The 27,768-nt window shown below is 40.6% G+C and overlaps 1 protein-coding gene across 1 annotated transcript; it reads left to right on the forward strand.

Annotated features, from left to right (window-relative positions):
• Positions 1-409: 409 nt before the first annotated feature.
• LOC132400253 (heparan sulfate glucosamine 3-O-sulfotransferase 5) lies at positions 410-16,768 on the forward strand. The gene is made up of 2 exons (XM_059981230.1): positions 410-545; positions 15,844-16,768. Exons 1-2 carry the CDS (start codon positions 439-441, stop codon positions 16,766-16,768), a joined length of 1,032 nt encoding a protein of 343 aa, XP_059837213.1. The 5' UTR covers positions 410-438.
• The last annotated feature ends 11,000 nt before the right edge of the window (positions 16,769-27,768 follow it).

Consider the following 27,768-nt stretch of genomic DNA (forward strand, 5'->3'; position numbering starts at 1 on the left):
AAAGTTAAAACTTTCTCAGATTAAAGGCAGCATAAAAACAGCATAGAGTCATACAGTCATGGAAAAGTACAGCGCAGAAATAGGCCTTTCAGTCCATCTAGTCCCTGCACAAAAGAGTTAGCTAAAAGAGAATGCTTGCAAATTAGCATTCTTCATCACTATTAAAATGTAACAGGCTCACCGATGAGTGGACTTTCTGGGAAACTTCACACTAAATCATTAATCTTCATTATGGGAGAAACATATTGATCTAATGGATTATCTATGGGTTCCTTTTGTTCAAAGAAGTATGTGCTTACTTAACCTTTGAAAACCATATGATTGATTGACTGACTTCAAATTAATGGCAGTTCATGAATTTTCACATTTTCTGATAGGTGCTTTTACTGTCTGGTCACTGCAGGCTGAAGACGCAGTCCTGAAGATTGATGGAGGGCCATGCTATTCAAACAGCAGGCGTTGCTGAGACAGAAGCTCTTTTTGCTGGGCAGTCTTGCTGTTGGAAGCCTCTTATACATAGTTGCCAGAGTTGGGAACTTGGATAGGTTAGTGCATTTATTTTCTTTTTCACATTCAATGAATGACATTTGTGTAGTGAAATGTATTGCTTGTATGCTGCTATGCATTTAATAAGTTCCGGTTGAATGTACTTTTCCAGTGTTGTACTTTATTTGACACAGCAATTAGATGCGGTTTCATGCCAACAATTTCGGGGTTTAGAACGCCCTCCAGGGAAGGCAAGATGCTTCCCCAGGAAAATGAGAGTGCAAGTTAGTGATGTTTTCAGAGCAGATTTGTCAGACGCTTCCACCAATTCCAGGCGTGACATGGAGGGAAGTGATGGGAGAGAAGAATCTGAAAAAAAAACACACACACTTCCATTAATTTGATAGTTTTATGGTAAATTTATTTTATTTCATTTATTTAGCAATACAACACGGATTAAGCCCTTCTGGCCCTTCAGCCATGCCCCCAACAACCCCGATTGACCCTTACCTAATCACGGGATAATTGAAAATCGCCAAAGTACCTACCCAGTACCTGTTTGGATTATGGGAAGAAACCAGAGCACCTCAGAAAAACCCAAGTCATCATGGGGAGGATGTGCAGCAACTCCTTACAGATGGTACTGGAATTGAACTCCAAACTCCAGAATGCCACGAGCTGTAACAGCATCACGCTACGCCCCAGAATATTGCAAAAATATCTTCAAGAGTATTGCATAAAACTTGTCTCTATATGTTGTAACATTCTGAATAAAATTTGCAGATTTAAGGTATACTTTCAATGTGCTAGAGATACTCAACAGAAATTATTCATACAATTTCACTGTAAGCATATAAAAATAATATTTCTTATGAATCCTCTGCAAAATTTATGAGTTATTTTCTGTGTTACTAACGATTATACCACTAGCGTTTAGACCAGCAATGAAGATCCTGCATCTCTGGTAGGGTTCAGGGTTCTGTTCATCATGTCAGTAACTTCCTCTCATTTTCACTACTGTCAGTCAGGCAAGTCCTGGGTGGAGACTCAGGAATACTATAGCATGCAGAAGTAGAAGGACTCTTCCTTGCTGCTTCTGTATCAATTCTTTTTTTAACCAGTCAGGTTTGTTAGCCCTGAGCTGAACTGCCAAACCTGGAGGACCAGTGGACCACTCTTAGTCCGCCCTCTACCCTTTGACCTGTTTGGTATGGATGAGCCTACCAGGAGCCAAAGCATAAAGCCTGACTCCAACTGACATTACTCTCCAGGTCATTGAGGCACACAAGCCTCCAAACCACAAGATGGTGGACCTCTTGGAGGAGTTATTTTGTGGGATTGCCTTTAACATACTCACTTCTTCACTCTGTCTGGCATTTCATTTGTATGGAACACAGCTGTGTCACGTAAAGACTCCTGATTAATCTATGATAAAACAAAAACAAGTTTCTATCCCCTTTGCTGTTGCATTTCCTTCCTGCAGGGGCAGAGAATTTAAACTCAGGGCACAAGTCTTTGAATAGAGGGCCCTCATGCACCATTCGTTGAAAGAACTAAAGCTACATATTTTAATGCAGCAGATCATTGGAGAGGCAACCAGAAAAGACTAACCCTTTCTAGGTGAAAGCAGGTGATATCCAGATAACAATTTTATCAATGTTACTACCATTCTAATATTTTTCTCCAAGTGACCTTATCAGTCATGCAAGGCTGGAAAGTGGGTGACAGAAGAGCATGGGAGCTATTGTTTTACCATTTGTTCTATAGCACCAATGGCCATCTTGAAAAAACATTCATTCCAAGTAAAGCACAGAGGGCAGCAAGATGAATCTAAAATGTAGTCAGGCCTGGTACGGAGACAGGAGCAGAGGTATATCAAAGGGTTGGACAGGTTTTAGAGCATTATAGAACACTAGAGCACAGAAATAAGCCCTTCAGCCCATCTAGTCCATAGTTGCCTAGTCCTATCTATCTGCACCTAGACCATAGCCCTCCATACCTCTCTCATCCATGTACCTGTCCAAATTTCTCTTATATGTTACAATTGAGCTTGCATCTACAGCTTGTTCCACACTTGCCCCACCCTCTGAGCAAAGAAGATCCCCTCCAGATTTACCTTAAATATTTTATCTTTCACACTTAAACTATGACCTCTAGTGAGGTCAGTGTGCAAGAGAGAGAGAGAGATGAAACAACAGGAGCAAGATCTAGACCAAAAACATAAAAATATGCACTAAATTGGCTCCAAAATGAAATATTATATTGACCTGTTTATGTAGAGCTTACCAAGATGCATACATCCTAGAAAGGAATGGAGAATAGAGGGGGTTGCAGTTCGACCCATTATTTGCTTGTGGCGCATTGGGCAGCATTTTTGCCATTTTTGTAGCATTTTACGAGGCCGAGTTACTAGCTCAACGCTCAGCCCAGCACGGATAGAAAGTGTGCAAGGAGCTGGCTGGATTCGAACTCAGGACCATTTGCCTCAAAGTTCAGTGCTGGTGCCATTACACCACCAGCCAGCACAATGTCCACCACCCGTATATACTTTACGTAAAACTAATAGAATTTAAAAATAATGATCCAAAATCAGAGGAAAAATTATACTATATTTTAGGACCAATCCACCCACTGAGCACTCATGTATAGTAATACATTTTTATTTCCCTTAATAAATCCATCACATTCAAATCCCAGGTCAGACAAGAATTTGTTTTATTGTTCTCTGTCTGACCACATCCCAACCTCCACCATGATCACCAATTCCCATAGAAAATCCACCATCTAGACTTAACCTGTTCATCCCAAAGAGAGAAGAAATAAGAAGGGAGATGTGGGCTTACCATTACTGTCATTTTGCATGGGGAAAGGGGAGAGTAGTAAATTCTGGCCTGATTGATCAGTGGCATGGAGCCCTGACAGAGCACTGCTGCACTGACACGAGGTATGTGTCAAACTATATCATTTCACAAGCAGTTTGACACCAAATGAGTTCAGATCATCACATTCTCTCTCACTTGCAATTACAGTATTTCAAATATGGCCAGCAGGAATTTCAAAGTTTCAAAGATTCAAAGTACATTTATTATCAATGTATGTATACAGTATACAACCCTGAAATCCATCTTCCCCCCCCCAGGCAGTCACGAAACAAAAAGAACTGCGGAGCCAACCCGTTCAAAGAAAAGCATCAAGCATAAACCCCTCTCCCCTGCGCAAATGGCAACAAGGAGAAAAAAATGAGTGAAAACACAGAATATAAAACACAAAATCAAAAGGCATATTTCAGTTCTGCTCAGCTCAATGTTCATTATCTGCAGACTGCCCCTATTCAAAGATCGCCCAGAAGTAGTAACAAGAAAGAGAGAACAGAACTAGACTGGAACCAAAACACATCATAAACGTGAATTAGAATCCAAATCTACAATCCGCATCGATTAAATCTTGCTCCTTCACTACTGAGCAGCGGTATCAAGGGAGAGAGAAAGAGAGATAATGGTATTTTCTGAATTTAGAAGTGCATTGTGGGTAGCTATCTACGATAACAACCACATCAATAGAAGTACATTTTTTCTAAGTTTCTCCATTTGTTGCTTTTTTTTAAAAAGTTGCAATTAACCTGAGAGTACATTTACGTGGCCTTATTTTCGAGGGACAAAGAAACTCAAAATGGATTCACTGAACATTTTTACAAAGTTATGTGAAGTTAGTAGCTTCAGAATTAATGCTTTTTACTTTAATTATGGAGTCCAGCTGTTGGGTTTGAGGGAGAGTCATGATAATGGATTTCTCAGAGCAGCGTATGTGCGTGTATAAATGACTAGTCAATCTAGCAAAGGGAACAAAAGAGCAACGAATGTTAATCAATAGTAGAAGGAAGAAACTGTTGGATCTTGAAAAGCAAATTGATGTATTTCACTAACTGCTCCCACTGTTACCAGCAATAAATAGGAAGTTGTAATTTATGATTAGAATCAATAAATCTTTAATGAAATCCATTTCTGTAATTGTTCTGTTAGGCAGACATACTCAATAATTTAACCAGAAATTTAATGTAGTTATGTCAGCTGTTTCTCATAAACTGACACCATGTTAAGATGATTTAAAACTAATTTCTTTCATTATTACTTATATGATGAAGAAGGCTTGGTATTTTTTCTGTTCCTCATCAAAAGACCTCGCATGCTTCTGATCTCGCAGATTGAATCAGCTCTGCACTTTGAGTAATAGAGTCATTGAAAAGTGCTGTGTAGAAACAGGCTCTCAGCCTATCTAGCCTGTGCCCAACCATTTAAACTGCCCCACTCCCATTGATCTGCACCGCGACCAAAGCCCTCCATTCCCCTACCATCCATGTACTCACCTGAATTTTTCTTAAACATTGAAGTCAGTTCACATGTACCACTTACACTGGCAGTTCATTCCACAATCTCACAGGCCTCTGAGTGTAGAATATTCCCCTCATGCTCCCCCTCAACTTTTCACCTTTCATTCTTAACCTCTAGTTGTGGTCCCACTCAACCTCAGTGGAAAAAGCCTGCTTGCATTTACCCTATCTATACCTTTTTGTATACCTCTGACAAATTTCCCCTGAATCTTCTAAATTCCTAGCCTATTCGATCTTTCCTTATAGCTCAGGTCCCCCAGTCCCATCAACATTCTTGTAAATTTGTACTCTTTCAACCTTGCTTACACCTTCCCTCTATACAATACTCCAAATTAGACCTTACCAACATCTTATACAACTTCAACATAACATCCCATCTCCTGTACTCAGCACTCTGATTTATGAAGCACAATGTGCCAAAAGCTTTCTTTATGATCCTCTCTACTTGTGTCACCACTTTCAATCGATTATGGACCTGTATTCCCAAATCCCTTTGTTTGAGCGTCTACCTCAATGTCTGACCGCTTACTGTGTAAGACCTACTCTGGTTGGTCCTACTAAAGTGGAACACCTCATACCTGTTAAATTTCATCTGCCCTTTTTCAGTCCATTTCTCCAGCTGATGCAGATCCCTCTACAAACCATGATAGCCTACCTTGCTGTGCATTACATCCCCAATCTTGGTTTCATTGCAAATTTGCTGAGCCAGTTAACCACATTATCATCCAGATCACTGATATAGATGACACACAACAACTGACCCAGCACTGATCCCTGCAGCACACCACTAGTCACAGGCCTAGTGATCATTCTGTGAAAATGAATTAGTTTATTATCGCTAACACATGCAGTGAAATGCATTGTTTTTGGGATAGCAGTACAGTGCAAAACATTAAAATAAATAAATAAATGTGACGCATACGGTGTATTGTAGTGCCAAAAGAGAGAGAAGAAAGAAAAAAATAGTGTGGTAGTGATCACGGGTTGGTTCATTGACCATTCAGAAATCTGATGGCAGGTGGGGAGAAGATGTTCCTGAATCATGGAGTGTGTATCTTTAAGCCTCTGTTCCTCCTCCCTGAGATAGTAGCAATGAAAAGAGGGCATGGCCTCGATGATGGATACCAGATTTTTAGACACCATTCTTTAAAGATGTCTTCAATGGTAGGGAAACTAGTACCCATGATGGAGCTGGCTGACTTTGCAAATTTCTGCAGCCATTTCCAATCTTGTGCGGAGGCCCCTCCATACCAGATGGTTATGCAACAATTATGGGATGCTGGTTATGAATATCATATAGATCGTATCAGTTATGTCCAGATCATGTTTTTATTTATGATAGAACATTCAATTAAAGACATTTGAACTTGGGAATTATTTGCTTTCTGGAAGCTCTAATTTCATCAAAGAGGATTAAGGTCTTATATGGTGGTGGAGTGGAGATACGTCTCTACCAAAGGAGATGGAAAGTTCTTCTCTCCACTAGCCTGCAGGTCACCCTTGGGCAAGGTGTAGCACCTGCTTAGCTGCCGACCAGGATCATATGAATCCATAGCAGCAGATGGTAGATGGTAGTATGAGCAGCCGGTGCACATCACAAGTCCTGGTTATGCGACCACTGACACTAGGCAGACAATCTCTGAAGAATATCAATAATGGCTGGGGTCACCCATCTTGTAAAGACACTGCCCAGAAGGAGGCAATGGCAAAGCACTTCTGTAGAAAAATTTGCCAAGAACAAACATGGTCACCGAAAGACCATGATCGTCCACGTTATACAACCTGTAACATAACAAGCGAAGACTGAGGTGCAGCTCCAGAAGGAATGACATTAATTACCTTGGGCTTTATTCATCACCAGTGGGTAAAACGCTCAGATCAAATCGTGTGTATGTGGCGGAATGAAAAGAAAAACACATTAGATCCTTGGGGAACATTCTAACTGTTGGCATGTGGCCAAGTGGTTAAGGGGTTGGGCTGGCAATCTGAAGGTCGTTAGTTTGAGCCTCAGCCGAGGCAGTGTGTGTGTGTCCTTGAGCAAGGTGCTTATTCACGCACTGCTCCTGCATGTTTATAGCCCAGTGGCGGCGGTTGGTGCAGTATGGCAAGAGGCATCACCGTCTGGTAAGGGAGAGGGGCTACTGCACAGGATCAAAACAAGCTGCAGAGGGTTGTATATTTAGTCACCCCCATCATGGGCACCAGCTTCTGTAGTATCCAGGACATCTTCAAGAAGTGATGCTTCAAAAAAGCAGCTTCAATCATTAAGGACCCCATCAGCCAGGACATGCCTTATTCTCATTGCTGCTATTAGGAAGGAAGTACAGAAGCCCGAAGGCACATACTCAGTGATTCACAAACAGCTTCTCCCCCTCTGTCATTCAAAATGGATATTGAACCCATGAACATTACCTCACTACTTTTTTTATTTCTATCTCTGCTTTACTTGAACTTAACTATCTAATATATAAAAACATACTGTCATTCACAGTTTTATTCCTTTTATCATGCATCGCACTGTACTGCTGTCGCAAAGACAACAAAATTCACAACATATGCCAGTGATATTAAACCTGATTCTGATTCTGAATAGAGGAGCAGCTGTGACTTATTTCCATTCAGTTTATTGCTTGGGGATCATTAGATACGCTGTAGGAATAAGAAATAGAGTTTATCGAAGGAGCAAATGGAGAAATGAACAGAATTAGAGAGCCAAAATTGACCTGGGAATTTAAAGAACAGCAGCCAAAATGGAGTGTAGCAGTAAAAAGAACTGCTTCAGACCCATATGGCAGGGGGAAAGCGGAGTGCCAGGTATAAAAGTTGCAAAATGGCTCGGGACAGAGAATAACTAATAAATATTCTGAACGACAATTCTTCTAAGATGTGAGCACGTGTCCTGGCTGAATACCAAGTACCCAAGTAAGATCAAATATTTTGTTATATTAAAGGGATGTGAATATTATATAGTTAAATGGACATAAAATGTATAAATCCCAAAAGATAGCTAGTAGTTAATCCAACATTAACATAGACTAGGGTAGGATCTCTGTTATTTTTCTGATCTTTACGGGTCTTCTGGGGTTCAAGAATGGCAAATAGTCTTAATTCTCAACGTTTGTTAATTTTAGAGCAGAAGACCGTAAGATATAGGAGCAGAAATAGGCCATTCGGCCCATTGAGTCTGCTCCGTCATTCAATCATAGGTTGATCCAATTCTTCCAATCATCCCCACAACTCTGCTTTTATCCCATACCCTTTGATGCTCTGGCTTGTCAAGACATATCTATCTCTGCCTTAAATACACCCAATGACTTGGCCTCCACAGCCACTTGCTTAAATAAGTTTAAAGTTTAAATAAATATACAAACACTACTAGACTAAGTAGAGAGCTGTGAAGCAAAACAGAGATGAACGAAGGTGAATATAAAAAGAGAAAATAAAGATGGCGCCTCTGAAAAGTCCAACATCTTTTATAAACCAGATAACAGAAGGTTCCTTAGGTAAGACTAAACCAGTCGCTGGTTGCACAGTTACATCATGTGGATAATGTGCTAATAGCCAATGAAAAATAAGAAAGTTAATAAACCATTAGTTGAACTGCTAAGTGGCTTTCTGCCAGTAAGTGGGAATGAACCACCATATACTGTGAAATGTACACGAGTTTATTAAAAAGTACAAATGACTCAACTACTTCAGTCTTACATTAATTCATCTAATATTTTATAAACAGTAATTCTGGCTCTCTAATTCTGTTTATTTCCAACATTAGGGAGGAGATTCAACAATCATTATTCAATTCAAGATTAATTGTCATTCAACCGTACACGAATACTTATGAATACAACCAAACTAGACAGCGTTACTGTGGTGAACTACATATACTTGTCTGGACACGCCCCCCGCTGACTGCTCCTGTGGCCCCTCCCACGGACCCCGGTATAGAGGCGATTGGAGACTGAGCCCCGACCTCTGTCTCCAGGATGTAGTGTGGTGGTCAATTGCTGCTTGTTCTTTCTTCCAGCCAATAAAAGCCTATATCTCGCCTCACGTCTCCAAGAGTTATTGATGGTGCGTCAATTACTCTGGGGTCAAGGTGCAAAACACAGAACCAACAGTCACACAGAACAAAGCACATATAAAATAGCAGGCACAGATAGTATCACAATCACGCAATAAAAAATGTCCCACAACGTGTGCCATCAATTCACAGTCGACCACAATAAAACCCATCTTCCACCAAATGAACACTGAAGGGTGGGCACAAAGCCCATCTCTGGCCGAGTAAACATGGGGGGGGGGGCAAAGCCCATCTCCAGACAAGTAAACACTGGCGGGGGGGGGGTGCATAGCCTGGATGCCACACCACACCAAACCACCAACCTCACCACCACCCCCCCCCCCCCACACACACACAAACGAGAATTTGTTCTCTAGATCAGAGGAGGATATATTTACACAGGCAGCTTTGCAGTGTAGATCCTCCAAACTGATTCTTGATGTAAGAAACTATCAAGTGTGTTTTGAGTAGAATGGGTATTTACCTGCTGGTCTTTAAAGCAATGGACAGTGACAACATTGAATCTCAAAAGTTGATAAATTTTCATCAAGTAGCTGGAAATCAAGAATTCCAGAGCTCATAGACATGGAACAGGAGTCAAGCATTTAAAGTTCAACAGTCAAATTTCAAAGTAAAATTATTATCAAAGTACACATATTCATCACTATATACTACCCTGAGATTCAGCATTCACAGTAGATACAAAGAATCACAAAATAATCGGTGAAAAGCTACACACAAGATAAAAGCTGGACAATCAACCAATGAGCAAGCGACAACAAATTGTGGAAAAACAAAAATAAAAATAAAATAATAATAAATAGATTGGGGGGGGGGGTGTAAATAAATAAATAAATATTGTGAAGATGAGTTGTAGAGACCTTGAAAGTGAGTCCTTATGTTGTGGCAACACAAACAAAATGCTGAAGGAACTCAGCAGGTCAGGCAGCGTCTATTAAAAAGAGTACAGTCAAAGTTTCGGGCTGAGACCCTTCATCAGGACTGGGAAAAAGATGAGGAGTTGGAGTAAGGAAGTGGGGGGAGGGGAGGAAGTGCCACAATAGTTGAAACTGAGAGGGGCTGAGGGGCAAAGTAAAGAGCTGGGAAATTGGTTGGTGAAAGAGCTGTGGGGCTGGAGAAGGGGGACTAGGAGAATAGAGAAAGCCATGGAGGAAAGGACGGGGGGGGCGGAAATGATAGGCAGGTAAGGAGATAAGGTGAAAGGGAAATGGGAATAGGGGATGGTGAGGGGGGGGGGGAGGTCATTGCCAGAAGTTTGAGAAATCGATGTTCATAGCATCACATTGAAAGTTGCCCAGATGTAATATAAAGGTGTTGCTCCTCCAACCTAAGTGTGCTGGTGGGAGGGGGGGGGGCAATTACCAGAAGTTTGAGAAATAAATGTTCGTGCCACCGGGTTTGAGGCTACCCAGACAGAATATGAGGCGTTTCTCCTCCGGCCTGAGTGACACAACCATGTGCTGTGGAACCAGCTCCACGTTGGGGTGAGTGAGGTTATGCGCTCTGCTTCAGGAGTAATAAACGTGATGTATATTCCAAATGAAAGCAGTGCTAATGTGCTGGAGATTCATGATACACACAGCAAAGGTGGCTCTCTGCCTGAAACAGGTTGTCATTATACCTCAGGTCCCAAGTCAGGATGATGTAAGCCGAATTAGCAGTACAAATAGGGCAGTAAGTGACCGTTGCTGTTTCCAGCCAGCAATTGGCCTGTTTATGTCAATTGCACTGAGTTTAAAATCAGGGCTCGGTGCTTTATGGATACATACACAGATGAAGTGGTGACCCTGCAAAATGCATTTAACAACCTCCATCAATAAGTCAATATTCCAAGACGATTCTTTACTGCACTGATTTCAGGGTCCACTTTCCTGTGACCTTATCTTCCTTGTTTACAGGTACCATGAGATAACAGCTGAGAAATGATAGTGCTGACATGATCTTAAAGTTGAAATACTCCCGTCTGCCCTTTGGAGTTCAATTGATACATAAGCAATCCTCCTTTGGAGCATTGGCAGAGAAGCAAACATGGTCTGAATGTTAATGTGAGGTTGCAGTCAGAAAAAAAGATCTGCTCTATTTATGTGGCAAATTAATCAATTTTCAGAAAATTCACATCAAAACCACTGGTAATAAATTCAAACTAATATTCAGAAAATTATTAAGTATGCATGCTAAACAGCTTCCAGAAAATTGAGAATAAATCATTTAATACTGCAATGTAATATATTAGACTTTTCATTTTCTCTACATTACCCTGGCCGTCACTTCTGTTGAATTCTGTATATATTTCATATTGTTTAAAATGGTAGTGAATAGGCTGTAGGACTTCGCGTTTTTACTACTCATTTGAAACCTCTTTGTTTTCTTGAGCTGGCATGGTAGCATAGCAGTTAGCATAACTATTTACAGCAACCAGCTTTAAGATTGGGGTTCAATTCCTACCACTGTCTGCAAGGGGTTTCTAGGTTCTCCCCGTGACCATATGGGTTTCCTTTGGGTGAACTGGTTTCTTCCCATATTTCAAGGATCTACAGTTCAGGTGGCAGAATGGAGATACGTCTCTATCAAAGGAGTTGTAGGGCACTCCTTCCCTCCACAAGCCTGCAGGTCATCTTTGGACAAGGTGTATCACCTGCTTAGCAACCCCACCTGACCCAGCCAGTTCAGGGTCACACGAAGCCATGGGAGCAGATGGTGAATGGTTGTATGAGCAGCTGGTCCATATCACAAGTCTTGGCTATGCGACCACTGACACCAGCCAGATTATCTCTGAAGAGTATTGATAATGACTGAGGTCACCTGTCGTACCCAGAAGAACGCAATAGGAAAATTGCGTAAGAACAATCATAGTCATGGAGACTGTGATTGCCTGCATGATGATGATGATTGATGACAGGTTAGGGTGCCTGCCATGTTGGTGATGGAAGTGTGGTGACACTTACAGGCTGCCAGCACATCCTCGCTGATTTTATTTGACAAAAATAATGCATTTCATTGTATGATCTGATGTTTCAACGTACAGAACCATGCATATGAATTCAGATAGTATGGTCTCCACAAAGCCCTGATCTCAACATCATCGAGGCTGTCTGGAATTACCTGTAGAGACAGAAACAAGAAAGACAGCCAAAATCTGGGGCAAGTTCTCCAAGATGCTTTGAACAATCTACCAACCAATTTTCTTATAAAAGTGCATCTAAGACAATTGATGTAGTTTTAAAGGCAAAGGGTGGTCACACTAAATATTGATTTGATTTAGTCTGTTCCTGTTTACTGCTCTTTATGGTAATTTTTCTGATATTTAGAAACTTATCATTTAATTATTTTTGAAGCATCTTCACTTTACAGAATTTTTCCTATGTGCCAAAGACATTTCCACGGTACTGTACATGTGACAAATAAAGGAAATCTTTAAACATTTTTACAAAGCTGATGGCATTCCCTTGTGGGAATAACATGCTTATCCTAAGAAGTACAGCTCACACTTTTCATTTGGACTAATTGACCCAAACAGACTAATCGCCAAATGGGATCCACTTGCATTGAATATATCCAGGAATTTTTTGAATACGTTTACTGTGGTAGCACAGAGAGATCTGGGAATACAGATCCCTAATCCCTTGAAATTGGCAGCACAGGTAGATAGGGTTGTACAGATAACTTTTGGCACATTCAGGAATTCTGGAGTTGGGATGTTATGTTGAATTTATAGAATATGTTAGGACTAATTCAGGTTATTGTGTGCAGCTGTGGTCACTTACCCACAGGGAAGTTATAAATAACATTGATAAAGCACAGAGAAAGTTTACAAGAATGTTACCAGGACTTGAGCTATAGGGAAAGGTTGAATAGGTTTGGACCGATGAAGTGTTCTGATAAGGATATCTGCCCAAAAAGTTGATTTTTTATTCATTTCTATAGACGCTATCTGATCTGCTGAGTTCCTCCAGCATTGTGTGTGTTGCTCTAGATTTCCAGCATCTGGAGAATCTCTTGTGTTTAGGTCAGGACTTTTTTCCCTGGAGTGTAGGAGAATGAGGGAGCTGTGATAGAGGTATGCAAAATTATGAGGGTATATGCAAGCTTTTTTCTACTACAGCTGGATGAAATTAGAACTAGAAGTCCTAGGTTACGTGTGAAAGGTAAAATGTATTTGGGAAACATTACGGGAAACTTCTTCACTCAGAGAGTGCTAAGAGTGTGGGCAGAGATGCCAATGAAAGTGGTGGGTGTAGGTTTAGGAGTAGTTGTTACACCTCAGCCTATTAGGCTCTTGAACCAGAGGGGAGAACTCCATTCAAATGAATTTACCCCAACACTGGATTCACCACAGTTTTTTTCATCTCATGTGTTCAATATTTTTCATTATTATTATTTTCTCTTGTATTTACAAAGTTTGTTGCCTTTTGCACATTGGTTGTTTGTCCACCCTGTTGGATGTGGTCTTTCACTGATTCTATTATGATACTAAGCTCACAAGAAAATGAATCTTAGTGTTGTATATGGTGACATACATACACACTTTGATAATAAATTTACTTTGATTTTTGAACTTTGAAGTAATTTTACTGTTCAGTTGAGTGTGAGGGGAAATTGAAGACATGTCTGCAGGCCTTTTGCAGCCTTTCAATTTCTAGTTCATAATGAAGGAGGAACAAACACTATGAGGAACTAGATCATCTGAGGAATCATTTTTGCAATTTAGTATTTTAGAGAAATTGATGGCCTCTCATTTAGTTTGCATAATTATGGAAGGCCTCAATTTCCCAGGCCTTAGGAAGCCTGGCCGTTGAACTAAGTTAAGGGTGTAGTTAAGTACCTTTAGTGCCCTGCCTCTAGGGCAAGTCAAGCAAATTTGTTCACCACCTCTGCAGTATTTCAACCATGAGGCCAACCAATGGACAAACTTGTCCAGGGTTACATACTAATTAGAGGGTGGGATAATTGCCCACTGGGGATACTGAACAAAGTATCACTTGAATTGAAAACCTCCTCCCTGCCTCTGGTTCATAGATAATTCCCATTTGACTTTGCCCGTCTTCACCCAGACATCTTCCCTTCACTTCCCATCTACTTAGCTCACAACGTTACTTTACTGTACTTTTAATGTCACCAAACAATTGATACTAGAGCATACAATCATCACAGCAATATTTGATTCTGCGCTTCACGCTCCCTGAAGTACAAATCAAAGTAAATGTAATAAAAAGTTAAATTATAAATCATAATTAGAAAATAGAAAAAGGAAAGTACGGTAGTGCAAGTCAGGTCCGGATATTTGGAAGGTACGGCCCAGATCCAAGTCAGGATCCGTTCAGCAGTCTTATCACAATTGGAAAGAAGCTGTTCCCAAATCTGGCCGAACGAATCTTCTAGCTCCTGAAACTTCTCCAGGAGGGAAGTGGGACAAAAAGTGTGTTGGCTGGGTGGGTCGTGTCCTTGATTCTCCTGGCAGCACTGTCCGACAGCGTGCAGTGTAAAGTGAGTCCAAGGATGGAAGATTGGTTTGTGTGATGTGCTGGGCTATGTTCACGATCTTCTGCAGCTTCTTCTGGTCTTGGACAGGACAACTTCCATACCAGGTTGTGATGCACCCTAGAAGAATGCTTTCTACGGTGCACCTATAAAAATTAGTGAGGGTTTTAGAGGACAGGCCAAATTTCTTCAGCTTTCTCAGGAAGTAAAGGTGCTGGTGGGCCTTCTTGGCAGTGAACTCCATCAATATTTGAATTTCTTGGAATCAGATCATTTCTACTGAAGAAATGATTATTTGCGCTTTGAGAATAACTCCATGCTTTTTGTATTAAGATTAATTTTTCATTTGTCACATGTATTTTAAAACATCAAAACATACAGTGAAATATGTTGCTTGCATCAAATCAAATCAGCAAATATTGTGCTGGGCGGCCTGCGAGTGTCACCACATTTCAGGTGTCAACATAGCATCTCCACAACTCACTAACCCTAACCTTTGGATCTTGGGAGGAGAGCGGAGCACCGGAAAGAAACACACACGGTCGTGGAGAATGCATACAAACTCCTTAAAGGCAGCAGTGGAAATTGATCCCTGATCAGTAATTGCTGGTGCAGTGTTAGTGTTATGGTAACCAGTATGCTATTTATTAAGAAAAGATCAAATGCTCGATAGAACAATGAAGGTGTTGTGAACAAAGTCAGAGGAGATACACTGAAGCTAGTGGATGCAGATGTTTTTTCAGCACAATGAGCAGCTACTCGAGACACTCTTGTAAGAAGAGGCCTCCTGACCCAATACTACATGGCATTTTTATATGCTAAAGATCAAAGGTAACAGTGGGATAATTCTATATATTCTGAGATTCTTTTTCCTAAGTACTGAATGCCCACATGAAAAATAATCTCAGGGCTGTATGTGGTGTCATGTATGTACTTTGACAATAAATTTTACTTTGAACTTTTGATCTTCAATGCTTCCTTTGAATTACATATAGTGTTCACATACCTCCTTCGCACCCAGACTCCAGATGCCCAAAAATGAATGTTAATCTCCTCCGACCCTGGGCCATATTAATGCATATGCAGGCATCTGAGGTCTAATTGTTTTGAGCTGCATTGTAGATTCAATCTGCAATCCACTTTCAAATCTGAAGATTGGTTGCTGGTGAAATTAGTATTTGCTAAATCCCCCTAACCCCAGAATACGCCCTAACAAAGGGAAAGATTTTGCTTTCGTGGATTAATAAATGATATAATCTACAGAACACTAAGAATAAGGTGAAAACATAAATATACAGTATGTTTTTCTATATAAATATATTTCTTTATGTGCATCATATTAACAGCGCAGTGTCATCACTGGATGATCACAATAAATATGATCTCATTGCCCTTGCTTGCTTTGTTGCAGACTCCAGCCTGCGTGTCCCATTGAAGATCAGTTTGGGGACCAAGACCAAATCATGCTCCGTGCTCTGCAGTACAAGCGTGGCTCATCATATGACCTGCGCAAAGGCAACATGACAAAGGAACAGATCAGGCTGCAAAACATGGTACAACAACTTCCTCAGGCCATTATTATCGGTGTTCGCAAGGGCGGAACTCGCGCCCTGCTTGAGATGCTCAACCTGCACCCGGCGGTGGTCAAAGCATCGCAAGAGATACACTTCTTTGACAACGACGGAAACTACGCCAAGGGTATCGAGTGGTACAGGAAAAAAATGCCCTTTTCCTACCCTTACCAGATCACCATTGAGAAAAGTCCAGCATACTTCATCACTGAGGAAGTCCCTGAGAGGATCTACAAGATGAACTCATCCATCAAACTGCTGATCATTGTGCGAGAGCCAACAACTCGAGCCATCTCAGACTACACGCAGGTCTTGGAGGGAAAGGAGAGGAAGAATAAAACCTACTACAAGTTTGAAAAGCTCGCAATTGACCCCAGCACCTGTGAGGTAAACACTAAGTATAAAGCTGTGAGAACTAGCATATATACCAAGCATCTGGAGCGGTGGCTCAAGTTCTTCCCCATTGAACAGTTCCACATTGTGGATGGTGATCGCCTCATCACTGAGCCACTGCCCGAACTCCAGTTGGTGGAGAAGTTTCTCAATCTAACGCCCCGGATAAGCCAATACAACTTGTACTTTAACTCCACGAGAGGCTTCTACTGTCTGCGGTTTAACATTGTATTTAATAAATGTCTGGCAGGCAGCAAGGGACGGATACACCCCGAAGTGGACTCCCTGGTCGTTAATAAGCTGCACAAGTTTTTTCATCCATTCAATCAGAAGTTTTATCAGATCACCGGAAGGTCATTCAGTTGGCCATAAGACAAAATGAGCCTTGCGACACTGGGTGGTGATGTAAAGCAAATATTGTCAAGTGATATCCAATACTTTCAACTGTTGACATACAACAGTACTCAGACGTTCCAGCAGATGGGTTGATGTGTAGCTGATGATAAAAGAATTTGCTATCAATAAGACATACTAAAAAAATTATGTTTTAGGATTTTATATTTTCTTCCATTTGACTATTTTGCTAATAGGTTAATATGAGTGTAAAGCAGAGAACACTGTTTTATTATCATATCTACTGTTTTCTTATAAATGTGGCAAAGGGAACAAAATGGATTATTAAGTTTATTTTTTAGAAATCTGTTGCTAAATCAAATAGGCAGTAATAAATAGATCACAGCCTACCTTAAGAATAGATTAATGGTTATCATTATCTTTTAATCATGTGCGTTGTTTGTCACTTTGTCCAATTTGAGACAACACAGTCCAGTTTTCCAAAAAGATCCCTGGATATTTCCAGAACATAAGATCTGCCTCTAAATTCCTGTGTCTGATAGTTTAAAGCAGGGGTTCCCAACCTTTTCAATGCCATGAACCCTTACCGATAACCGAGGGGTCTGTGGACCCCAGGTTAGGAACCCCTGTTCTAAAGGCATTAGCCACCAAGATCATTGACATTTTCAGTTTATCCTCAAAATTAGAGCAAACTTTGGAATCCTTTGGTCATGATTTCATCAATTCTATTGCCCCATTCTGTCCCCTGCAATTGGGGATAGAAGAAGATGGCAACCTAGTACACACTGGGGTAACATGAACAAAGTCACCAGAGACACACTGAAGATATAAAAGTGGCTTATTCAACAAAAGCAAGCAGCACGCATTAAATAGTGACCCTCTTGGAGGAAGGTACCTCTCAACCTAATATAACATGACATTTTTATATGCTAAAGATCAAAGGTAACAGCAGGACAATTCTATAGTTATAATGTATCTATAATACTTCCTTTGAATTACATATAGTTTTCACACACCTCCTGCTTCACAACCATAATCCAGGCATCCAAAATGAATGTTAATCAGCATTGTCTGGTTTGCAGTCAACTCCAGTCTACAGTTCCAGGAAAGGCTACAATCCATGTTCATGTCTGACGATTATTTACTGGTGAAGTTAATATTTGCGATATAACCTTAACTCCAGAATATGCCCTAACAACAACACAGGAGAAATTCCTAAATTCAATAACAGGATCTGATAGCTTGTTTGTGTTTGTCATTGTTTGTCCTGTATATGTCTCAGTGAGGAAATGGCCCCTCATTAGCTTATGTTAGTACAATCACTAGTGCATGCAGTGAGGCTTTTTCGTAAATTTTCCCCAGTTTTGGCAAATTGTAGTGACCTACAGTTTGAAGTTGCTACGTATTCACTGTACAGGTCCAACATAGTTGACATCGAAGTAAATGTACAGCCACTTACTCTTGTAGAAGAGAATTCCTAAGTTAAAGAACCAGAAACTACTGGAAATGCCCAGCAGGTTAGGCTAGGTCTGACGGAAGAGAAACAGGGCTGACGTTCCAGGTAGACATCATCAGAAGTGTCATGTAAGTGCAAAGAGAATGGGCCAATGGAAAAGGATAAAGAAAGAAATACGTTTGGTGGGACAAGTTTGTGGATTTTGGGCAGGAGGTAGAAGCAGGTTTTGGGAACTAAGACACTACAAGACTTGAGACAGTGGAGGGATCTCCTGATAAAGTCCATGATTGTCTGGGAGACCACAGTCTGATGTAAAATGTTGGGGTCATGATCCAAAGGGAGGTATGACAAGTACCTTAAAGCTAATGTCTGTCCTCTGTGAAATAGAGGTCAGTTCACCAGACTACAATAGCACCATGCTGTCAACTGATTTAATGATCATATTAGGGTTGTTCTTGGTGAATGGTGTGCTGCAGCTTCAGAAGGGGGAAGTTTAGAGTGCAAAAAAAAATCCTGAAGATAGTGCTAACAAGAAATGCTTAAAATTTAGATAACTGGATTAATTAGACCTGCTAAGATCTTAATTTTATTCACAATTTTGTCTTTAAATAAATTATTTCCCAAGCAAAATTTCAATCTGTTCATCTCTAATTAATTTGACCATGAAAATAAGGGCTGCAGCTGTTCATTCAAGAAGACAGCCACATTTTACAGGAATCACCATTACTACAAGATAGAAAACGCAAACCTAATCGTAAGAGTTGTCAATAAGTTAATTATTAAAAAATGAACAAAACAGACGGAGTAACACACACAAAATGTTGGAGAAACTCAGCAGGCCAGGCAGCATCTATGGAAAAGCGTATAGTTGACGTTTTGGGCCGAGACCCTTCAGCAGGAGTGGAGAAAAAGATGAGGAATCAGAGTTAAAAGAGAGGGGAGGAAGAAATACAAGGTGATAGCTGAAACTAAGAGGAGGAGAAGGGTGAAGTAAAGAGCTGGGAAGTAGATTGATGAAAGAGACAGGGCTGGAGAAGTGGGAATGCAATAGGAGAGGACAGAAGGCCATGACAAAAAGAAAAAAGGGGAGCAGCACTAGAAGGCGGCAATGGGCAGGCAAGGAGATAAGGTGAGAAAGGAAAAAAGGGGATGGGAACTAGAGAAGAAGGAAGAGGGAGGCATTACCAGAAGTTTGAGAAATCGATGCTCATGCCATCTGTTTGGAGACTACCCAGATGGAATATGAGATGCTGCTTCTCCAACCTGAGTGTGGCTTCATCACGACAGTAGAGGAGGCCAAGGTTGGACATATCAGAATGAGAATGAGAAATGGGTGGCCACTGAGAGATCCCAACTTTTCTGGGGGATGGAGCGCAGGTGCAAATTGAAGTGGTCTCCCAGTCTATGTTGGGTCTCACCGCTATACAAGAGGCCACCTGGGAGCACTGGAAACAGTAGGTGATCCCAACAGACTCACAGGCGAAGTGTCAACTCACCTGGAAGGACTGTTTGGGGCCCTGAATGGTAGTGAGGGAGGAGGTGTATGGGGCAGATGTAGCACTTGTTCTACTTGTAACAATAAATGCCAGGAGGGAGATCAGTGGGGAGGGATGAATGGACAAGGGAGTCACGTAGGAAATGATCTCTGCAGAAAGCAGAAAGTGGAGGGGAGGAAAAATGTGCTTGGTGGTGAGATTCCACTGAAGATGGCAGAAGTTATGGAGAACTATGTGCTGTACGTGAAGGCTAGTGGGGTGGTAGTTGAGGACAAGAGAAACCTTATCTCTGGTGGAATGGCAGGAGGATATGGTGATGGCAGACGTGCGTGAAATGGAAGAGATGCAATTGAGGGCAGTGTTGATGGTGGAGAAAAAGAAGCCCATTCTCTGATGAAGGAGGATACCTCATTTGCTTTGGAATGTAAAGCCTCCTCCTGAGAGCAGATGTGGCAGAGATGGAGGAATTGAGAGAAGGAGATGGCATTTTCACAAGTAACAGTGTGGGAAGAGATTTAGTCCAGGTAGTTTGGAGACCCACTGGATCTCTAGAGATAATAACTGAGCGATCCAGAAAAGGGACAGAGGTGTCAGAAATGGACCCGGTAAATTTGAGGGCAGGGTGGAGGTTGGAGGTAAAGTTGATGAGTCAACGAGTTTGGCTTGGGTGCAGGAAGCAGCACGGACGCAGTCTTTGATACAACGCAGGAAAATTGAGGGAAGGACAGTGTAGGCTTGGAACATAGCCTGTTCCACATAGCCAACACAAAGGCAGATGCTCTATTACAATTTCATTTGGTAATTCAGTATGTCAAGTAAATCTTTAGCTATCAAATAAAACCATAAGGCCATAAGATACAGGAGCAGGTCTTTAGGTCTTTTCATGACTGATCGAATTTTCCTCTCAGCTCCAATCTTTTGCTTTCTCCCCCCTCCCCTGTATCCCTTCATGCCCTGACCAGTCAAGAAATTATCTACCTCTGCCTTAAATATAGATTAAGACTTGGCCTCCACAGCTGCCTGTGGCAAAGAATTCCACAGATACACCATTCTCTAGTTAAAGAAATTCCTTCTCATCACCATTCTAAAAGGACACACCTCTATTCTGAGGCTGTGTCCTCTGGTCTTAGACTCACTTACCCTAGGAACCATCATCTCCACATCCACTCTATCAAGGCCTTTCACCATTCAATAGGTTTCAATGAGGTCATTCCTCATTCTTCTGAATTCCAGCCAATATCAGCCCAGAGCTATTAAATGCTCTTCCTATGACAAGCCATTAAATCCTGGAAGCATTTTCATGAACCTCCTTTGAACCTTCTCCAGTTTCAGCACATCCTATCTAAGATAAGGGGCCCAAAACTGCTCACAATACTCCAAGTGAGGCCTCACCAGTGCTTTATAAATTCTCAACATTACATCTTTGCTCTTATATTCTAGTCCTCTTGAAATGAATGCTAATATCGCATTTGCCTTCCTCACCTCAGAACTCAACCTACAAAGTAACCTTTAGAGAATCCTGAACAAGAACTCCCAAGTCCCCTTGCACCTCTGTTTTTTTTGGTATTTTCTCTCCATTTAGAAAATGGTCAACCATTTCATTTCTTCTTCCAAAGTGCATGACCATACACTTCCCAACACTGTATTCCATCTGTCATTTCCTTGTCCATTCTCTTAATCTGTCTAAGCCATCTGTAGCTTCTCTACTTCCTCAAAACTACCTGCCCCTCCATCTAACTTCATATTGTCTGCAAATTTTGCAACAAAGCCATCAATTCCATCATCCAAATAATTGACATATAATGTCAAAGGAAGTAGTCACAACACAGACTACTGCGGAACACCGCTAGTCACCAGCAGCCAACCAGAAAAGGTTCCCTCTATTTCCATTCTTTTCCTCCTGCCAATCAGTTACTGCTTTATTCATGCTTGAATCTTTACTGTAATACCATGGGCTCGAAGCTTGTTATATGAGCCTCATATGTGGCACCTTGTCAAAGGTACTCTGAAGGTGCAAGTACTCAACATCAACTGAATCTACTTTGTCTATCCAGCTTGTTATTTCTTCAAAGAATTCCAACAGATTTGTCAGGCAAGATTTTCCCTCGAGAAAACCATGCTGACCACGGCCTATTTCATCGTGTGCCTCCAAGTATCCTGAGACCTCATCCTTAATAATTGATCTCAGCATCTTACCAACTGCTGAGGTCAGACCAGCTGGCCTATAGTTTCTTTTCTTCTGCCTCTGTGCCTTCTTGAAGAGTACATTAGCAATTTTCAGTCTTCCGGAACCAATCCAGCATCTAGTGAATCTTGAAAGATTATTACTAATGCCTCTATCATCTCTTCAGCCACATTTTTCAGAACCGTTGGGGTGTACACCATCTGATCCAGGTGACTTATATACCCTCAGTCCTTTCAGTTTCTCAAGGACGTTCACTCTACTTATGGTAACTTCACACACTTCATGACCCCTTACACCTGGAATTTCCACCGTACAGTTAGTGTCTCCCACTGTGAAGACTGATGCAAAATACTTATTTAGCTTGTCTGCAATTTTGTTTTCCCCCATTACTACCTCTCCAGCATCGTTTTCCAGCAGTCTGATATCCACTCTCACTGCTCTTTTACACTTTATGTAGCTGAAGAAATTTTGGGGATCGTCTCTAATATTATCAGCTAGCTTATTTTCAAATTCCATCTTTACCTTCTTAATGACTTACTTAGTTGCCTTCTGTTGGTTTTTTAAAAACATCCCAATCCTCTAAATTCCACTAATTTTTGCTCTATTAAATATATGATAATAAGTTCAATCATTTGGATAATCTGTCAGGTGAAGTGCTTTGAGCATTAACAATTATATTTCATCTTTCAGTTCACTGAAAAAAATGCTTAGTCAGCAAAGTATATTTTGTTACTTAATCACTTCAAATACAAAGTCCTATATTTTGATTCTTTTAAAATATTAAGTAGGACATAACAGCTAGAAAGTCACTCCACCTTCACCACTCTTCCTGTCTGAGTAGAGGGCAGATGGTGTAGTTGGTGGTAGGACTGAGAGCAGAAGGTTGGTAGGATGGGTACTGTGTTTTGCAACCAGTTAACCTACTAACTCATGCATAAGTTATGTACGCTATTACAGTTCAGGGCATAGGAGTTCAAAGTTTAATTCTAGTGCTGCCTGTAAGGTGTCTCTGTAGAATATGCGGGTTTCCCCTGGTCCTCCAGTTTCCTCCCACTGTCCAAAGAAATACCGTGTAGGTTAATTGCTTATGGCAAATTGTCCCGTGATTAGTTTAGGCTTAAATCTGGATTATCAGGGGTCTCGGGAGCAGCACATTTCGAAGGGCCACATGGGCCTGCTCCCTGCTGTATCGGTAAATAAATAAATACAGTAAAGAGCTGAACTTGGTTTAGGTACAAGAATAGAATCATATACTAGGAAGGATAAGCAACATCATAAATAAAAGTTAGCACTACAGGATGAGATTCTTTCCAATATGTTACTAGGACAGAATCAGAGGAGTCACTGGCATATGTCATGATTTTTATTTTGTTTTATGGCAGTCATACATCGCAGGCATAACAGATTAGATTTAGAGTAGTTTTACTTGTCACAAGTACGCCAAAACAATAAAGCATAGAGTGAAATGCATTGTTCGCATCAAATCAAACCTTGTTTCAAAGGAAAACACAAAGATTGTACTAAGGCAGCCCACAAGTGTCAACATGCTTCTGTCACTAACACAGCATGCCCAAAACTTACTAGGTGTTACTGTACATTTCTTTTGGAATGTGGGAGGAAACCCATGCGGTCACAGGGGAGAGCATACAAACTCCTTACAAGCAGCTGCAGGAATCCAACCCCTGTCGATAATTGCCGATACTGTAAAGAGGTTGTACTAACCATGACACCCACTACATTAGAAAAATAAGAAATAAATAAAGAGTGCAAAAAAGGAATTGCAAGGTCATGTTTAAAATCTGTTGGCAGAGGGGAAGAAGCTGGCTCTAAAGTGGCGAGTTTGGGTCTTCAGGCTCCAGTATCTCCTCCCACAGTAATTCGTCTTTGGCCTAAGCTAGTAATCATGGGATGTTGTCACAAGTCCACACTATGCATTGCTTCCAAAATCAGAATTCCGAGCAAAGTACGAGGTAAAGTCACCATAGTATCTTATGCCAAGTGTCTGGGACCAAGGAAACATTGCCAACCCATTTCCTTTCCTCAGGATTCCTTGGCTGAGGGTGTACCATGTTGTCATTTCTTTAACAATTACTGATGTGAAGCCAGGCATCGTTGAGGTTAATCTATTGGGAACCTAAAGTTCTCAGCTCTCCTCTCGTAGCCCAGCTGTGAGTAAGAACTTAGCCTGAGGTTAACCACAGCTGCATTGCGGCCAGTCTTTCAAAGCTTAAGCATATCCAACAAAACTCAATACTGATGACCCTCCAAGATTCTGAAAATTGTTTAGGAATAGAAAAAAACTAAAAAAAAATTGTAAAATTAGCAGCCAAGCTCCCATATGTATAATAAATTTATAAAGCTTTTTTTAACTGAACTATTTTTATTGTTAAATAAATCTGGTTAGATGAAAATATACTTCTGGTAGGTACAGTATCATTTAATACTGCTTGAAAAATTAATTTTTAATGTCAATGTTTGAAGTGCTGCAGCTTTAAATTGAATTTGTAATATTGCACATTAGTTTTACCTTCAGACTGCATTATTACTGTAGGGTTGAAAATTTTCACCAACCGTAAGAATTCTTAATTGTAATATTTTCCATGCATTGTTTTTAGAATGGATTGGTGGTCGAGCGCAATGCGCTGCTACCCACAATGCTGCTGCAACTCAGCAAGTCGGGCAGCATCTAGGGAGGGAAGCAAACTATCCTCCAGCATTTTGTGTGTGATGCTCAATATTTCCAGCATCTGCAGAACCTCCTGCCTTTAAGACAGACGTGTGTGGCTGTTTCCATTCAAACAGCTCAACGGCTTATCTTTCAGTATAACACGTAACATTGATTAGAAGGAATTTTTACTTTGTCTTTTCTTCCTGCAGAACATACAGGATCACAGAGCAGAACTGTACATTTGTAACATACTTTTGTAAATACTATTTGGCACTAAGCAGTTCTATTTTGTATATTACTGATTGTGAAATGGGTGTTTAAACTGGGAATATTCACTTCTGACAGGTTTTCTGTTCTCTCTATCTTGCTTTCTCACACTCTGCTCACTGTCTTCATATCTTTCTCAATTACTCCTGGATTATTTTCCCATACACAGGAGGATTTCAAAAAATGTCAACACCTGCTGCACATTTCTTTCAAATGAAGCTTAAAAACTTGGCATGCTGCAACTGCTGCCATCATTACCTGCCAGGCACTAAAAGTAAATACACCAGTTCAGAGCATACAACAAATGGCTATGTCTTGTCTTAACAATGAAACAACTTCTGTTACTAGGCTGTAAAATAATTCAATTTGTATCAGCTACAGGCCCTTTCATATAACCTCATATAGACTGACATGCCATGATTTACTCTAAGAATGAAAAATGATTTCAGATTCATATCTGTGAATTGCAATTTATTTATGTCACACTTGATATAGTAACAATAATTCAGCACAATTAAATATTGAAATATGAATTATACAGTTGTAGTTGTAAATTTGCATTTAATATCTGCCATTTTGTTACCACATAGAGGATAATAACACAATAGCATGGAAATCACTACCAGAAACCTTTCTGTTCACCTCTTTTAAAGTTTGATGTCGCACCCTTGACATTACAGTCAAATCCAAAGCGACTCTATCTTAGCCTAAGAAACCAGGTGCATTTTTTCTAGTAATTGTGTATTTGCGTAATTATAAGGGATAGTCAGCTTTAATGCTTTACCACAGAACAGCACATTCAATTGAGGGCATTTGTATGGAACAAGTTACCTTCAAGTTAATTTTCAAAACTCTGCTTTGTTTTCACTATGCCATTTATTTTTTTTATTAACGTTATGTTATTTGTACAGACATTAACAAGGATAAAAGAAAGCATAAATTAAGATTTCAGTTGTTACAGAAATTTAATTTGCAAACATCTAGGTGTTAAGTTTTGACTATTTTTACTGAGGCAATTTTACACAGACTCTTAAAGACATAGAGCACAGAAACAGGCCCTTGGGCTTATCTATTATTAGATGAATATCATCAATAATATTAATAGTTCAACTTTTATTCTGCCTACTCCCATCGACCTGCACCCAGACCATAGCCCTCCATACCCCTCCCATCCATGTACTTATCCAAACTCCTCTTGAATGTTGAAATTGCACCTGCTGGTTCCACTGGCAGCTCGTTCCTCACTCTCACCACCCTCTGAGTGAAAAAGTTCCTCCTCACGATCCCCTTAAGCATTTCACTTTTCACCCTTTACCCATGACCTCTAGTTCTAGTCTTACCCAGCCTGCTTGCATTTACTTGATCTATACCCCTCATAATTTTGAAGTTAGACCTTGTTTACTGACTAAGATATAAAATAAATAAGATTCTGGAGCAGGGTCAGTATCAGAACTTTGGGATCAGCGTGGGCAGGGAGCAACCCACATCCACCCAAACTGTGAAGCCAAGAAAATTTCAATCTCAGGCCTTCCTTACAGGGCCTGAAATGGATTTCTATTTTCTGTGAGCTGGAAATTATGTCACATTATTTAATTATTTAATGATACAGCACCGAGTAGGGTCTTCCGGCCCCCCCGAGCAACCCCCAGCAAACCCCATTAACCCCAACATTATCACAGGACAATTTACAATGACCGATTAACCTACCCCAGTACGTCTTTGGACTGTGGACCCAGAGAAAACCCACTCATTCCCCAGGGAGGACGTACAGAGACTCCTTACAGAATGGCACCCAGATTTGAACTCCGAATTCTGGAACGCCCTGAGCTGTAAATAGCATCATGGCAACCGCTACACTAGCGTGGGCCCCAAAAGGAAGATCAGATTAGGATGCTGCTGGAGAACCAGGGCATACAACTAGTGGCGTAGATAAGATGGTTGGATGTCGGGAACACAAGATATTGATCATGCAACATATGTCAGTGATAATAAACCTGTTTCTGGTTATGATTCTAAAGCTATATTTACAGTGCCCCTCCTAGCTAACAAAGAGTGCTTACAAACAATAATAAAAAATAAAGATTTACAGTATGTAGCCTAAATCCTTATTGCTAGAAACGCCAGTTCATTTTTCAGATGGATCCATGAATGACACTTGGACAATGCAATGCTGTTTAAATCAGGCTTCATTCCTCAGGAATGGCAAGTCATCCATTCACCCCCCCCCCCCAAAAAAAATAAAATGATACGGCCACAGGAATGTTCAACGAAGCAAAATAAATAAAAATAAATATCCTCATCTGTTTTTTTCTTCCTCACTAATTATTTATTGCAAGTGCAGAAGCAACTATTGACCCTTCAATCCTCTTTGAGAAAACCTGAGGTGGTGTATAAATGCAAGTCTTTTTGTTCCTTAAGTAATTGGACTTGACTACCTGACCATAGGGGCATATTTCCCAATATGAGATTGATTTTTACTGCATATTTCTACGTGCAAGAAAACTTTCAATAGATAGACTCAAGTACTGTAATTTATAGGGCGAGGGGGGAGGGGCTGACAAAAAGAAACAGATGTTACGCTGGAGTTTGTGTATTTTCGAGTATCCCCTTGTCCTCATAATGACTGAAATGATTAAACCACTGAGAAATGATTGAGGGAAAATTAAAGAGGAGAATGTAATGTTAACCGTAAGTGGGACCAGATAACAGTTCAAATTATATTCCAGGCAAAAGATTGCCCTGGAACAGGATTCTTCAATGACCAAATAAAATGAATGTCACAGAACCACTAGCAAATGATTTTTTTTATCAATCATATGGTTCATTTCTGCTTTTATTGTAAGTGCCAGAAAATCTCTGTAATCAAAACAAGAAAAGTTCAAAAGTCTTGTGTAAATTAACTACAGTATATGGTACTCTAAACACCACATCATTTAATGGAGTGCA

The sequence above is a fragment of the Hypanus sabinus genome, chromosome 10 (genome assembly GCF_030144855.1).
Source record: "Hypanus sabinus isolate sHypSab1 chromosome 10, sHypSab1.hap1, whole genome shotgun sequence".
NCBI classification, from domain to species: domain Eukaryota; kingdom Metazoa; phylum Chordata; class Chondrichthyes; order Myliobatiformes; family Dasyatidae; genus Hypanus; species Hypanus sabinus.

What these genes read in the sequence shown, in the direction of transcription:
- LOC132400253 (XM_059981230.1), top strand. Translation starts at nt 439, where the DNA reads ATGCTATTCAAACAGCAGGCGTTGCTGAGACAGAAGCTCTTTTTGCTG. An exon ending in AGAGTTGGGAACTTGGATAG is followed by an intron (nt 546 to 15,843) that starts GTTAGTGCATTT and finishes GCTTTGTTGCAG; the next exon opens with ACTCCAGCCTGCGTGTCCCA.